This window comes from Megalobrama amblycephala, linkage group LG8 (assembly GCF_018812025.1).
Source record: "Megalobrama amblycephala isolate DHTTF-2021 linkage group LG8, ASM1881202v1, whole genome shotgun sequence".
Taxonomy (NCBI): Eukaryota; Metazoa; Chordata; class Actinopteri; order Cypriniformes; family Xenocyprididae; genus Megalobrama; species Megalobrama amblycephala.
In genome coordinates this window covers 1,022,864-1,040,596 of record NC_063051.1, presented here as the reverse complement: position 1 = coordinate 1,040,596, position 17,733 = coordinate 1,022,864, and the positions used below count along the sequence as shown (strand labels likewise).

General features: G+C 34.0%; 1 protein-coding gene across 1 annotated transcript in view; it reads right to left on the bottom strand.

Annotated features, from left to right (window-relative positions):
- rtf2 (replication termination factor 2) overlaps positions 1-16,570 on the bottom strand; it is a 55,395-nt gene extending 38,825 nt beyond the window's left edge. Inside the window, exons 1-5 of the mRNA XM_048198621.1 lie at positions 16,379-16,570; positions 15,248-15,342; positions 13,445-13,538; positions 10,210-10,349; positions 9,447-9,525 (exon numbers count right to left, since the gene is read on the bottom strand). Of these exons, the coding sequence (XP_048054578.1) occupies positions 9,447-9,525; positions 10,210-10,349; positions 13,445-13,538; positions 15,248-15,342; positions 16,379-16,447 (477 nt within the window). The 5' untranslated portion in view covers positions 16,448-16,570. The remainder of the gene's footprint in view (positions 1-9,446; positions 9,526-10,209; positions 10,350-13,444; positions 13,539-15,247; positions 15,343-16,378) is intronic.
- Positions 16,571-17,733: the final 1,163 nt, after the last annotated feature.

Here is a 17,733-nt window from a genome sequence, read left to right as displayed (position 1 = left end):
ATTTTTATACTGTGATATAAACAGTGATCAACCCAAAATTTTGGAAATATTGAGATTTTATTTTTCACTTACATAGCCTATCCTTACAAGTTTGCAAACATCATGATGGCATGTCATTGTAATACTTTTATAATGTAAGCCTCATATTTTCAAATGGACATTTACATGCATGAACACCTGCTCTAAAGAAGTAAATATGGTGAAATTGTGATGTCAACAGTGTTCACATATTTTCAGTACTGTCAACTGTATTCATCTGATGAAACCCCAGCTGTATACTTCAAGCACTTTCATTTGCACTGTAGTCTTAATAAATGTGCCTTAGTAACTTGGGACAGCAAATTCAGAAAAGTCTCTGTTACAACATGGAGCCAACATGAGTTACTTAAACTAGGTGATGCTGACAGAGGAACACATTTCAGCCATTAACATCTACATCACAACCACACTGTCAACCACTACATCTCACTATAGAGGGGGAAGCAATGTTCCCTCTAATTTTTTTTTTTTGCAGAGCAAAACTTTTCTCTACTCAGCAGAAATTTTGGCCACCTGAGCAAAAACACTCTTTATACCAGGTTTCATCATGCAATTGTAACTTTTAACTTTAAAGTGCCATTTCTATTTTATTTTACCTTTGATCTAACTTAGTGATATATTAAATCTTATTTTTGAAAACAAGCAGTTCAGTCAGTAAATTAAGCACACAAATTGAGTTTTTGTTCAGTGCTGTGTTAACTGTACCAGTCTTTACCAAGAAATTATATTAAAAATCATTCAAAAATCTCCTGCAGAAAAGTTCAGTTCTTTATGATAATATAATAGGTTTTGGACAACCACAATGTGTTTTTGTACAGTCAATTATTAGCAACAGGCAACATTAAACTATCAAAATTAAATGTTTGTTTATTGCTTATGAATTTCCTAGATTTTCTATATCAGGGGTTTTTAAACTTTTTTAATGGCAAGGAGCCATAAACTATGCCCTGTGAGATCAATTCTTTATTAGGCTTACAATATAATAGACTATAGCTAATTTTGCTTCAATTTGTTTTAATATATTATTATAATATGAAAACTAACTGAAGCATTATGCGATATGTGAATATGTGAACTCTTTTATAGTTAACATCCCTGAAACCACCCCACCCCCCACCCCCCCCAACACACACAGACACACACACACACACACACACACACAGACACACACACACAACACACAAAAGCGGCTGTGAAAATAAATCTGCATTGTTTACCCTTTTGATTTTGCAAGTTCTCTTAAATCATCCATCACAATGGATAAAACCAAAGACTATAGTTCAGGGTAGGGTTGCACCAGCTGTTCTTTCAAGTTCTTCCTTAAATTGGAAAGTAAAGTCCACACTAGAGGCTTAGTAACTACTAGCTAGTTTGTACAATCTAAAAAATGGGTGTTAAAAATAACCTAAGTTGGGTTAAATATGGACAAATCCAGTGATTGGGTTGTTTTGACCCAGCACATTGGGCAAACATTTAACCCAATTGCTGGGTCAAAACAACCCAATCACTGGGTTTGTCCCAGTTTGATTGAACTCAACTATTGATAAAAAAAAAAATATATATATATATATATATAGTATATTGCGTATATTAAAGTATATTGCGCGCTTAAAGCGGAACTCACTCAGTAAGATTTGCGAAGCTCCCCCTACAGTTTCCTTCAGTGAATCACACTGTCGTAAATACTCCATGAGCAGCTCTGGACTACAACGACTACAACGCTCACCAGCGCAGTAGTTTTGCAAATACAGTACAAGAAGGAGGAGGTGGGTAATTTGCAAACACAGTACACTCGATGGAGGTGGGTAATTTTCGAAATTGTCTTATAAAGTCATAATATATACATCATAGACTGATATACATTGTTTTTGAATTACCGTAAAGCATTTTGTCACTCTCGCATGAATGTGAACATGAGGCGAGATTGTGTCGGCTCAATGCAGCTCAACTTGCAAGTGCTGTATTCTGTCAATTAACCATCGTAAGGACTTAGAAAACTATTTATGAAGGTAAAAAAAGTTACTTAGTTCTGCTTTAAAATGAACCCAAAATTTGTTGGAAATTAACATTTATTAATATGTTTAATAAATGAACATTCATAAGTTTAATTTATAATAAATAATAAACATTTATTAAATTGATGATTAATATATGTTCATCTTTTGATTATTACCGTTGCCGCTAGTAATTATGCGTATGATTTTTAATTTCCAACCTATTTCAGGGCTCAACGCTAATGATTTTTTCTACTGGCCCAGTCGGGCCAGTGGTTCAAATTTTTACTTGCCCCGCCAAAATTTTCACTGGCCCCACAACAAAAAATTAGTAAAAATAAAAAACAAGAAAATGGGCCTATAAAATAAGCATAGTTATTGTTTTCGTTGTCTTTGTTACATTTAACCTCAATAAATAGGGTTATGCACCAAAAGCTAGATTAACTTATATTTTAAATATTGTTAGACAAATAAACAATAAGTAATAAAATGGTAACAAATAATCAAATTACAAGTAATAGCACAAATAAATACAACAGAACAAACATATAAATTAAATAAAAGGTGCTTTTCAAGATTTTCATGTAGGTTTAAGCAGGAGATTTTCAGGTACAGAAATTGTGATCTAATGTATAACTATAGAATAGATTAAACTTTATTAAAGTTAATCAGTCAAGAACAGTAACAGATGCATAAAAATGTTTTTAATGTTAAATACTGTTATTTGAAATTATTAAAAAAAAAATGAAGACACTTTAAATGTGAAACTAAACCCGCCAGTAGGTGGCAGCAAATCACTGTTAATGAGCGAATCATTGAGATTCAACCGATTCATTCAAACGGCCGATTCATTAAGCACTGTATTTTGAGTTATTTTATTATTTTCTATCAATTATAGTTCTTAGAAAGAAAATCAGAATCTGTAAAAATCGGTATCTGCAGGACACACTAACAAACAAACAAAAAAAAAAAATCAGAAATCAGCCAAGAAAGTTGCAATCGGTGCATCTCTAATTGCAATGTCAGTTTCTTCCAACCCGATCTCACAGCAATTCATACATATTTTAAGAGTTGGCTAATTTGTACAAATTCGTACAACTTCACTCACACGAATTAGTACGTTTTTTTGCTAAATCATGTGTATTTTACGAGTTGCCAAGTTCGTATGAATTCATACCCTGCCCCTAAACCTAGGGTTTAGACAAATCATAGTATGAATCGTGCAGCCCTAATGCATGCTATTGTTTAAAATCATCTTACTTGCTTCTAGTCTAAGAAATACTGCAAAAAATCATGAAGCCTTCAATCTGTTCAGCTTCCCCACAGAATGAAAAATGTCTATTCAAAAGCTAGGCATGTGTAACACAATACATAACCACAGGTTATGATTAACAGCACCAAGAATAGTTAAAAATTTGCTTGGAAATGGATAACCATCAGGGGTTTATATTCTATATTCAAATGTTGCTGAATGTTTGTCCAAGCACAGCACGCCATTCTCCAGTCTGCCAGCTTGGAGAAGAGATGGACTTCAGGATGCAGTTTCCCTATTTCCGCCTTAATGCTTGGATTAATTGAGATAAATGGCATAAAGAAACGTCAGCTAGCTGAGCCTGAAACCAATTAGACCGAGGCAGGGGACTGTGAGGTTAATGATTCACTACTGAGAGCGAAAGACAAGTTGCACTCATTAGCCACGGTCTAACTCCATCCAATCCTAACTGAAAACAAACATACACACAATAGAAAGTACGAGATGAGTGACAAATCACCTGCACACAGAAGCACATAACCAGAGCTGCTGACTGCTTAACTACAGAGTTTATCTTCAAGCCATTATCCACGTCCACAGCTGCCACTGATAAAATGGATATGCACAAATAATGAGTGGATGAAAGTGTGGCACAATTATAAAACTATTATAAACTATAAAATTATAAAACACACTTATGTGATAAAGCACTAGAGGGCATGCTATATTGTAAACACAGTAATAGTCCCTATTTGAGGCAAATCACTCCCACATTGTTAAAAATAAATGTAATTTTAGAGGTAATGGTCTGTATTTTCCCATTTTGTCATTATATATTGAAATGCCTGTTATTTTACAGATATTTGCTGTAATTTAAAATTTCCACTATTAAATTTACATGAAATTGCTTGTATTTTGGCATTACATTAAATTTCTGTTTTTTAAAAGGAAATTTTCTGTATTTTTGCAGAATAATGTGTAATTTTACATAAAATGTTGATTAATATTTTACTGATTTTTTTTTTCTGTAAAAATAGAAAAAAAGGAAACAAATGCATAACTACAGAAAAATGCAGTCTTGTGTTGTTCTTACCATTTAAGATAATGTGTTGGTTAAAGTGATGTTAAATAATAGTATTTGTACATACACTGTAAAAAATGATTGTGATTTTAACGGTAAAAGACTGTAAAAATGCTACGATAAAAAACTGTTAATTTCTTAACAGAAAGTTTCTGTACAATGGTGAATAACTTTAATACACTGTAAAAAAAAATCCCGTTGTTTCTACGGAAAAATACCGGCAGCTGTGGTTACCAGAACAATACTGTAAAAATGACATCAAACCGTAAACATACTTACGGAGTTACATGTGAATTTTACATTTTAAATCTGTTAAATTTACGGTAAAATAACGTATTTCATTAACTGATATAATGTTAATTTACTAACCTAATGAAGTACTAATATCTGTTTTGTACCTTTATAATACACTGACAGTCACCAAACACAGTGGTGATAAGAGTCACATGATGAATCAAAGTTCATCACAAGCAGCTTTTCCACAAGCTGAGAAGCACAATACTAACATATAGAAGGTGCACACAGTGTCATTCACACACACACTAAACACCATCATGGTAACATGCATGAAATTTTAAAAATGCAATAAACATTAATTTAACAACATTAGATGTAACATAAAACCCTAATGTACATAACTGATTAGAAAAAAATGAGAAAAACTAAGAAGAAACAGAGTTATTTCAACAAAAATATATCAAATGTGAAGTGTCACGCAGGGATTTGTGGGAATGTCAATATACGGTTTTTCACTGTAAATTTTACAATGAATTGTTATTTTTCACTTCCAAAAACTGTGAATTTAACGGTATTTTACCATAAAATTACATTAAATGTACCATTAGATCTATTACAGTTATTCACCGTATATAGTACGGAAACTTTCTGTAAACCAATTGACAGTTTTTCACCGCAGCATTTTTACAGTCTTTTACTGTTAAAATCATGGTCATTTTTTACAGTGTAGATTACATTTAATGTAATTTTACAGTAATATACTGTTAAATTTAAAGTTTTTGGTAGTGAAAAAGAACGTCATTGTTTAAAGGTGCCCTAGATTGTTTTTTTACAAGATGTAATATAAGTCTAAGGTGTCTCCTGAATGTGTCTGTGAAGTTTCAGCTCAAAATACCCCATAGATTTCTTTTTATTATTTTTTTTAGCTGCCTATTTTGGGGCATCATTAACTATGCACTGATTTTTTCAGCACGGCCCCTTTAAGAGATGCGTTCCCTCTGCCCCACGAGCTCTCGACTATAATACAGTGCATTTACAAAGTTCACACAGCTAATATAACCCTCAAATGGATCTTTACAAGATGTTCGTCATGCATGCTGTATGCATGCTTCGAATTATGTGAGTAAAGTATTTATTTAGATGGTTACGTTTGATTCTGTGTGAGTTTGAGGCTATGCTCTGTGGCTAAAGCTAACATTAGACACTGTTGGAGAGATTTATAAAGAATGAAGTTGTGTTTATGAATTATACAGACTGCACGTGTTTAAAAATGAAAATAGCAACGACTCTCGTCTCCGTGAATACAGTAAGAAACGATGGTAACTTTAACCACATTTAACAGTATATTAGCAACATGCTAATGAAACATTTAGAAAGACAATTTACAAATATCACTAAAAATATCATGATATCATGGATCATGTCAGTTATTATTGCTCCATCTGCCATTTTTCGCTGTTGTTCTTGCTTGCTTACCTTGTCTGTGCACAGAACCAGCCATTAATACTGCCTTTCCTTGTCTAATGCGTCGAACGGGCTGGCATTATGCAAATATTGGGGTCATACATATTAATGATCCCGACTGTTACGTAACAGTCGGTGTTATGTTGAGATCCGAGTGTTTTCCGGAAGTCTTTTAAACAAATGAGGTTTATATAAGAAGGAGGAAACAATGGGGTTTGAAACTCAATGTATGTCTTTTCCATGTACTGAACTCTTGCTATTCAACTATGCCGAGGTAAATTCAAATTCTGATTCTAGGGCACCTTTAATTTACGGTGAAAAACCATAAATTGACATTCCCAGAATTCCATGCTTGATACTTCACATTTGATGTATTTTCGTTTAAAATAACTATGTTTCTTAATATTTTTTTTCCTTACTGTTTTCTAATCAGTTATGTACATTATAGTTTTATGTTACGTGTATTGTTAAATGAATGTTTCTTGCATTTTTTAATGTCGTGTGGTACCATGATGGTGTTTAGTGTTTGTGTGAATGATACTGTGCACCTTCTATATATTAGCATTGTCCTTCTCAGCTTGTGGAAAAGCTGTTTGTGATGAGCTTTGATTCATCATGTGACTCTCATCACCATTTGTTATTGGTGGTTGTCAGTGTATTACAAAGGTACAAAACAGATATACTTCATTAGGTTGGTAAATTAACATTTTATCAGTTATATGAAATATGTTTTTTACTGTAAATTTGTAAAACCTAAAATGTTGATACTGTATTTTTACGGTAAATTTCTAGCAACCACAGCTACCTTTTTTTTTTTGTATGAATGTATTCTACGAGTTGCCGATGTTAAGAAATTACTGAGTTTTTTTTTGTTTTGTTTTTTCCCCTGACAGTACCAGAACAGCACTGCCCCTACTACCAGAAAAGTAAAGTTTTTTTTTTTTTTACAGTGCTGGCAGAAATACAAAAATCTCTTTGTTTGTAAATGAAATATTCCATTTACATACATTTTAAATTAGAAAAATTAAGTTTAAATCATGCAATTTAAAAAAAACATTGATGATGATAATAATAATCATCATCTTTTATGTTCACCAAGGCTGCATTTAAGTGTAAACAAATAGCCAATGCCTCAACTCATAGTTCAAAGCAGGACTACAGACACACAAACTGACACACAACGTGACTTTGATCATGAAAAACTGTTCTGAAAAACTGAATGGCAAGACATTTAAAATCTATTGTAAAACCATTTGCTCTGACATTTGATCGACATTTATCAAAAATTAAGCACAACTCCCATTAAGTAAATGAATTATATAAGGCTTACGCCACTGGTCATTTATCATCTAAGGCTGTGTTTACACTGGCACAAAAAATCAGATTTTTCACTCACATCTGACACAGATCAGAATGTGTGGCACACTTGTAAACACAAAAATGAGATCTGATTTTTCCTCATCCGTTCTGAGCCCCTTCCAAATGTGGTTTTAAATCAGATATCCAATATCTGGACATCTGACCTACGTCTAAACATGCATCCGATTCCCCTTGAAATTCCAAGCCATCACAAACCAACAAGTTTGCCCACAAAAATAGCTTTTTAATGTCGTATTATGAAGCAGACATGCCTGTATGTGCTTGCGCTAAAACTCACAGCTTTTTTATTGAGGTGTAAACTATAGTAAGAAGCAGCACAAACACACACACACACACTCACACACACACACACACACACACACAGAGAAACATTCAGGAGCATAGAAACTGGTTTTCAACCTCTGCCCCGTGAATTGTATAAATAAAACAGCTTCGCTACAGAAAGTAACATTATATTTCTCAGCAATGAGGTGATAACTTTGCCGTTTTTGTAATTAAACTCCCAATTTGCTGCCAACTGAGTTATATAAATAATTTTGGTAACACTTTAGTTTAACTTCAGTTTTAGGTCCAATTCTCACAATTAACTAGTTGCTTATTAGCATGCATATTAGTGTTGTCACGATACCAAAATTTTGACTTCGATACGATACCCAACTTAAATATCACGATAGCGATACTTAAACGATACTATGGCAAAAACCTAAAACAGCAGGAAAAGTAAATAAATAACATATGACAGAACTTCTTTCTTCACCAGTGTGCAGGCTGATAATTCTGGATTTGAGCTTCATTGCTGTGAAGTTAGAGTTAGATTTAATATAATATTTAATGTTTATTATTTTCATGCTCAATAAAATTGTAAATTAGTCCTATTTGCTGTTATGCTTTTTTGCTGTTTTTTTACACATGTACTGTAGGTGTTTTTGACAGTAAGATTATTGTAAAAATTAGATTACTGTAAATACTTAGAGCAATGTTATTAAAGCATAAATTGTTTTAAAATAACTGTATAAACCCTTCACATATTTATGTATTTTTAAATTAATTTTATTTTTGCAACCAGATATCGCTTATTAAACTTAGACTCACTAATACAGCTCAGGTCTGCTTGCACGAGTAAAATAAATCAAAATACACTCATTTAATGTTTGAGAGCATAAACATAATGCTGGTATCACATTGACTAACCTGTCGCTCTTTAAATTCTTTGTACAAATCGGGATGTTTGTCGGCAAGATGCTTTTGACTCCCTTCGCTTGCGTTATTTTGTAACATCTTTTGCAGACGGGCTTTGTGTGTCCGTGGGCTTGCCCTGACTGTCGGCATTGTAAGCAAAATAATACTATAGTTCGCTTTGTGCATCTGCTTTCTCAACAATTTGTGGACGGTCTGCAAGAGCACCTGTATATGCATCCATACCTCTCGTTTCGTCACCATAAAAGCCGTTGCGCAGTTGAGAGGAATAAACGCACTCAAAGTGCCTTAGGAGCGCGCTGCATACACACTGCCCCCTGCTGTCGCACATTAGGAAATACAGCTGGCACTCAAAGTACCGGTACTATTAAAATGAAGAACCGGACCGTTTTTAAAAGCAGGGTATTGCGATACCTTTCTAGTACCGGTATATCGTGCAACACTAATGCATATACTAGGATATTGGATGTTTATTAGTACTTATAAAGCACATATTAATGCCTTATTCTACATGACCATATTCCACATCCCTTAATCCTACTACCCAATACCTAAACTTAACAACTACCTTACTAACTATTAATAAACAATAATTATGAGTTTATTGAGGCACAAACCGTCGTAGTTAATGGTTAGTAAATAGTGAGAACTGGACTCTACACTAAAGTATGACCAAGATCAGATCAGTGCATTAAGCCGTGCAGTGCAATAGCATTTCTACGAAAACGCCTACACTAAGACAAAAGAAAGAAATGAAAGTGACAAAGATTTAAGAAAATGGCATTCATTTCTTTTCACCCACCTTGTGGCAAATCTCAGTCTTGACTTCTTTGAGAGCTCGCTCTGAGAAAACACACCCACAGGTCTGCAAGTAGAAAAACCTCAAAGAAAAACACAAAGAAACCACAATTAAATTCTCATGAAAACAGGAAAACATCAAGATTTGCGAGTTAAGGAAAAATTAACATGTTTTCCATTTGGTATATAGTTGCTTCAAACTGTGAAGGTGCATCTATAGGGTTTTTCTTAGTCACATTTTAAAATGTCACACTTTTTAGATGGGAAAATCACACTTTGTGTGTCACACTTTCAAATTTTCCAGATGGGAAAATATCAACCCAAGAAATCTTTTTTTTTTTTTTTTTTTTTTTTTTTTTTAAGAAACAGCACAAATTGGTGTGGGAAGTATGAACCAAATCTTCTACCATATCACAGTAACGGTATAAATCACATTAGTTATTTTAGAAATCTAGAAACAGGGCTGTCATGATACCAATATTTCAGTAGTCAATACCAATACCATGAGATTTTAACATTAGTTAATGCATTAGCTAACATGATCTCACAACGAGAAATCTATATTTTTTACAGCATTTATTATTCTTATACTTACATAAACATACAACTTTTGATTTTAATACAGATACCTAATGCATTAACTAATATTAACCAATTTAACGTATTGTAAAGTGTTAGTACGTATTGTAAATGTCAGACTGCAATGATAGAGTTGTGTTGTGGTTGAAGTCAAAAACAGCGAACGAGTTAAACGGATGTGGCCTTACTTGTGTTTTCCATTCATTTCGAGTCCCACCACAGGACAGATGAACATGGCACAGTGCATGTCTTCATAACGGTCCCCTTTAATGTTCCGCCTCTCGCCTTCCCACGCAGGGTTGTCAGTGAGATTCAGCTCCTTCACGTCCTGTGAAACACACCAGGGTTATTATAGTTAAACTAAAACCATAAATAATTTGTTTACTTGAAATAAAATAAACATTAACTGAAATAAAATGCAGTAATGTACTGTGAACTAACATGAATATGAAAGTTTATATTAATTAATATTAACAAAGGTTAATAAATGCTGTAAAAAAATATATTGCTCTTTGTTAGGTCATGTTAGTTAATGCATTAACTAATGTTATAAAATTAGACCTTATTGTAAAGTGGTTCCATAAAAACGAATTAAAGGATTAGTTCACTTTCAAATGAAAATTAGCCCAAGCTTTACTCACACTCAAGCCATCCTGGGTGTATATGACTTTTTTCTTTCTGATGAACACATTCGGAGATATATTAATAGATATCCTGACGCATCCGAGCTTTATAATGGCAGTGAGCGTTATCAACGAGTATGAGCTGAAGAAAGTGCTTCCATCCACATCCATCCATCATAAACATGTACTCCACACGGCTCCAGGGGGTTAATAAAGGCCTTCTGAAGCGTAGCGATGTGTTTGTGTAAAAAAAAAAAATCCATATTTAACAAGACCGCCTTCCGTATTGAAAAACAGAACTGCCGTCGCATCAGTTAAGCATTTTCTGCAAGTTGAATAGTGAAGGTGTAGGATGTAGTGTAAGCGTTTTGAACTCTGAGAGTTTTACACTGGCGTAAGCTAGATAGTTTACTTCATAACTTGTTAAATATTTGTTTTTGTTTTTTACACAAACACATCGCTTCGCTTCAGAAGGCCTTTATTAACCCCCGGAGCCATGTGGAGTATTTTGCTGTGTCCCAATTCACATACTATCCATCCTAAATAGTATTCGAAAAAAGAATTAGTATTTCCCAAATTGTAGTATGTTGAAATGAGTATTCCAAAGATACCCGGATGGTCTACTTTTTCCGGTTAGAATTCAAAGTGCAGATCCGTGCACACTTCTAATGGCTAATATTGCCCATAACACATTGCGCTGTGGATGAGGATTCAATTAGAACTACAAATACAAATAAAAAGTGTTAAAAAAACTACAAACATGACGGATGTGCGTCTCGAAGGTTGAGCAGAGCGGTTAAGATAAAGGTGCTTGAATTATTAATAATCAGTATAACCTGACGAAAAGATATTTATTAAATGTTATCCACATTATATTTCATCTGCAACAGCATTGTGAACTTTTATAACGATGCGTTTGGTCATTAACTTTTAAATGCATCATTATGCAAAGATGAGGAGAGTTATTGCATGAAAGACCCGACTGGCAGATAAACGTGCGACTGCATTTCTCTCCAAAACATATTTATAGGAAATTAAATTGATGATTGACAGGGTATGACGAGGTAGTATGTCCCAAAGCTTGCATACTTTTCTGCTACACACTCAAAAGTATGTACTTTTTCTTTACAAAAACAGTACACACTTTTAGGACATAGTATAAGTAGGCGAATTGGGACGCAGCACACGTTTATGATGGATGGATGTGGATGGAAGCACTTTCTTCAGCTCAAACTCGTTGATAACGCTCACTGCCATTATAAAGCTTGGATGCGTCTGGATATTTATTAATATATCTCCGATTGTGTTCATCAGAAAGAAGAAAGTCATATGCACTAGGGTTGTCACGATACCATAAAAATGTCTTACGATACTATACCAGCTGAAGTATCACGATACCAAGTAGTATCGCGATACCATGCGGTATACAAAATGAACCAAACTTTCATAAAAACATGAAAACAGACCAGATTTTTCTCTGAATACTTCATTAATGAGAATGAATAACAGGCTTTTATTACCATTCAAATGAATCAATGTAAACAAAATTCATCTTAGCACTGCACAGAAGCTGTATGAACTGACATTACGATGTAGCATTTATGCATTTACATTTCAATTACAATTGCATAAATAATGTTATGATATTAATGTTTCAAATATAAAAATTTGAATATAGAAATAAAAATGTTGGTGGAAAAAAATGACAGAATAGACCTACTTTTAGATGGTAAAAAAATGATAGAATAGACCTACGTTTAGATGGGAGACTAAAGTCGCCAGTAGGTGGCAGCAAGTGTTAATGATTAAGTCAATGAATCATTCAACCGATTCGTTCAAAATGGCTGATTCATTCAGGAACGAAGCAAATGACTGTCTTAATGAATGGATTAGTGAGTCAGTGACTCACACAATTTGTTCATAAACAGATTCATTTAGAAACGAAACAAAAACAGCGCTCTTGCTCGTGTCACGAACTATCAGGAGCATTTTTGCCAGCCTATCTTGAAATATCTAACCCTGACTGGAGAGCAGTATGTATATTAAAACATATAATACATTTATAATTATAAAATCACGATTGATATGATTGATAAGAACCGAGTGCAAACCCGCTATAACTTACTGATGAATGGAATTGCATTTGTCTGAATCGTGTTCGCAAAGCTGTTTCTAGAAACAAATTATTTAATCTTTTCCAAAAGTGGCCAAATGAGCAACGGAAAAACTGTGAGAATTCATTCTTATATAAAGATTTTATGATGTTAATTAAGTGAATTTCAGACCCTTTCTCCAGATAAAATGCACTGCGAATAACAACGTGCAAGTGCAACTTTATCTCATTGCAAAATTAACTGAAGCATCAGAAAACAATAAGGCGCTAATTCTACAGAGCATTTACTACACAGGGCACAGCAGACAGTCAACGGCAGTCTCTTGTAATGTTTTTGCAGGCACGCATGTTCAATTGAAGTGTACCTGCCGCACATACAACATTCCTTACGGTACTGACGATACTACCGTTTAAAAAATACAATGGCATCGCCAGTATTTTGAAGCTTTAGTATCGCGATACTACCGTAGTACCGGTACACCATGCAACCCTAATATGCACCCAGGATGGCTTGAGGGTGAGTAAAGCTTGGGGTAATTTTCATTTGAAAGTGAACTAATCCTTTAATCTCAATGTTACTATAATAACACAGATAATAACACACATACAGTTGACGGATCATGCAGAAGCGTAACGAATGAGGAAAAGCATATTTAGACAGTGTATCATCTGTCAGCATGTACTGACCTTGATGCCACGTATGTGCACCACAACCTCAGTGTTCGGCCTCTCCGCTGATTTATCCAGCAAGTACTCAATGATTGCATCTTTATTATACAGCCTGTTGGAAGAAAAATGATTTTACTTAAAAATGCATCATTGCTTGACTATGTATTAAAGGGGACCTATAATACCCCTTTTACAAGATGTAATATAAGTCTCTGGTGTCCCCAGAATGTGTCTGTGAAGTTTCAGCTCAAAATACCCCACAGATCTTTTTTTATAGCTTGTCAAATTTGCCTCTATTTGGGTATGAGCAAAAACACAACGTTTTTGTGTGTGTCCCTTTAAATGCAAATGAGCTGCTGCTTCGGACCCCCTTTCCAGAAGAGGGCGGAGCTTTAACAGCTCAACAACAACAAAGCTGGAGAATCTCACGCAGCCAAAATGAGGATTGTCAGTAACGGTGTTCAGCCTTACATTGTTCAAACCGGAGTCGACACTGATGGAGAGACTCAGGAAGAAGTTACAACTTTTAGAATGAAACTGGACGTTTCTGAATGGTTAGTGGATAAATTTATGTAGTTGCTGTGGAGTTGATTCAACTCATCCACTAGCATGTGCCGTCATGTTCATCTTTTGTGTTGAATTGAACCTCGTTTGTGAAGCAGTCCGGCGTAAAATGACGGCATGACAACAACACTCTACTACAACAACTCTTCCTCTTCTCTAAAGCAGCCCAACATGGCCCCTTTGTTGAGTGTTCTCGGGGGCGGGTTTATGTAAATTAACCCTGGAAGAAGCTCATTCTAGTCCCTACCAGCCGTTTGTTGTAGTCCTTAAAAACTGATTTATGTAAAAGAAAATATCTCCCTTTGCATTGAATGCTCAAACAGCAACATTACACACTAACTAAAGTTAAAAAAGTGAAATCATAATCAACCACCCCTTAAACACTATAGTAATAATGTTTCGGCAGGAATAATATGTTTGCATACTAAATAATAAAGAGCATTATTTTTATAACAAATATAACAAACAGTAGTTTCCATAATTTTAATACCTTCATTTTGCACTGATTTAGGGGTCATAAATGAAATTCTGCAGAACGGATTTAAATATGGTAAAATATGCCAACCAGAGCTGAGAGATCTGCATTCTTATTGGTCGCTGAAAGATGCCTAGTCAAAAAAATTCAAATTCTATTGAAAACTGCGGCGCTTTTTCGTGAGGATCCATCCACCTGTGGTTACTCAGATCTTATTTCAGATACCACATTTAAACAATGGTTGGTTTTCATGCAAGAATGATGGTAAATCTTTATAACAGAGGTTATGTAAGGTAGAATGCCATTAGCGGTTAAAATAAATCCCAACTAGGTAATCATGACATGAAGCAGAGGTCTTGTCTCAGCTTATTACTTGTACATATGAACATCCAACTGGCACAGTACATTTTTAAGAGGATTAGAACAACAACTGCTTCACCTGGCAGTACTTAAACGAATAGTTCACCCAAAAATGAAAATTATCCCATGATTTACTCACCCACAAGCCATCCTAGGTGTATAGGACTTTCTTCTTTCAGCCAAACTCACTCTGAGTTATATTAAAGAAATATTCTGGCTCTCCCAAGCTTTATAATTGTAATACAAACAGCTCAAGGCCTTCTGCATTTTTGTAAGAAAAATATCCATATTTATACCTTTATAGAAGAAATTCTTATACACCTAGGATGGCTTGAGTAAATTATGGGATAATTTTCATTTATGGGTAAACTAACCATTTAAGCACAAGAAAAGTAAAACATGAATATAAATAAATAACGTACCTGCCCAGCTCACAGGCGACTATGGGCCGCTTCAGCTTCTCCTGACTCAGTGCACAGTATTTCCATTTGGCAGCGAGTTCTGCATTTTTATCGACCTGTAAAACAAGTTCTGATTTATTAGCCATAATACTACTAGACATCTGATTTATGAGGACCCTAAATAAAAATACACTAATATTAATGGCACTCACAAAAAGCCTTAATGCATATTCTCTAAATGAATGTTGTAAAGTTTGTGAGCTAAAAAAACGAATCACGGTTACTGTATTCAATTCCAAATGGTATATATATTTACATAATATGATAACACTTTAGAAAAAGGTTTCATTTGTTAACATTAGTTAACTATTATCAATACTTACACAGCATTTATTAATCTTATTTAATCTCAATAAGTACTAATACATTTTAAGATCAAGTTGTACTTGTTAACATTAATTAATGCACTGAAAACTAACATGAACGTTTATATTTAGCAACATTAACAAAGGTAAATAAATACTGTAAAAATATACTGCTCATTATTAGTTCATGTTAGTAAACTAATGTAAACAAATGAGACATTGTAAAGTGTTATATTTTATATTATAATTTAATATTAAAATATTTAACATTAAATACTTTATTTAAAAAAAAAATCAAATATTTTATTTGTATGAATCCATTTGTGTAAACTGTTACATTTATTTGTGAACCACGTAGTATTTATTTGTATAATCAGTATCTATATCTTTGAAAGGTTTTATTAACGCAAATAAATAACATTACAGTATTTTATTATTATTATTTATGACGGTACTGTTTCGTTACCATGCTCATAACTCATACGCCATTTATACAATGTATTTAAACGGTACTGTACGAAATACCATGGTACTGTGTTAATACTATGGTACTTTGAAATATGTCATGGTACTGACATTAATGTACCATAATATCAATATCACTTATAAAAACATTACTATGGTTGTACCATGATGTTATCAAAGTACTATAGTATGTATGCATGTATATATGTATAAAGAAATTATAAATGTTTAAATACAGCTCACGAACTACAGTCGTGCTACAAAGCTACATGCTAATTTCATGAGGTAAATAATCGAGCGTTTAAAACTAGATATCTTTTACCTTTTCAACCTTTTTCGGTCCTTTAACTAGTTCATGTCTTTTAGGAATAGTTCCGCCGTCGCATCCCATGTTGGAAATAAGATTTAAACAGTTTTACTGAGAGAGTTATATGACTGACGCTAAAGGGGCAAAACTGTAAACAACCGAAGAGCTTCAGTGAAGAGCGTCAGCTGTGAGTTTTCGTGTGTTTTTAAGATAGCGCCGCTTAGAGGGCGCTTTGAAAATTGCACTTCAGTTACGTGTTGATATAAACACAAACCACGTGATGGCGCTCGATGCTGAGTTTTAACAACAAATCACATGGCGAGGAAGGAAATGACGTTGAGTTCACAAACTTAAATTAACTAGTTCGGATTAAAATATATTCATTGCCTTTTATATGCAACTGATAATGGCATACGAAAATAAAATAGCCTAGGTTTCTTTATCCTTCCTTGTGCAAATGGTATAAAACAAAGAGTTTCTACATTCTTGAGCTAAAGTATAGGCCTAATAATTTAAGGAATATAGTTCTTCAGTGCTCCAGTTATTTATTCTGCACAAAACACTACTAAAAATACTCAAGTTCTGCCTGGCTACTATGGTTATTTGGAATGAAATGCTGTAGCATAGTTTTTATGGCTCTTTTTTGGTACAGTCAGTGATGTTATCATTGTATTTTGATAGTGTAGGCCTACCTTGGTACTGAAATGTATGCACTATGGTATTTAACAAATAAAATAGGGAACAAAAAAGTTGCATCATATTGCATATTGTTCTATGCTTAAATGAATATAGAGTTCTATAGTATTTCAATACCATCACTGTACTGCCACAGTACCTTTTGTAAGGGAAAGGTGTTACAACAAGCTTGCAAAGTGTGTTTAATGCATGTGTAACCCTATTTCTGGCCCTTTAGCTAACTGATGTCTTTTAGGAATGTCTTGACCGACTCTTAATCTGAGGTCACACGAGCGTACGACCATGTTGCAGTTGGATATACAGCATTTTCATGGCAATTCTGACGGTGTGTGGACAATGAATATGAATCGAAATGGTCAGTGACAGGCCACTTAGTCTAATTGTGTAGATGAGAGCTGAAAGTTGTCTTAGGAGAGGAGGTGAGTGCTAATAAAGTCTATTTCCTGTGCCTTCAGGAACGACTGATTGGTTTAACATTGACGTGCACATCAGAGTGACCATTAGTTTGTGCAGCGGTATGTAAAGTACGACTGTGGCTATATAATTTATTACAGTGCATGGTGTTAAACCATGAATATGGTTAAGTTGGTGTTAATGCCAATGTGTGCTTATATTATGTGATGTAATAATAATGAATATGAGAATATTCATGGGTAAATATTTCATTTTGGTTG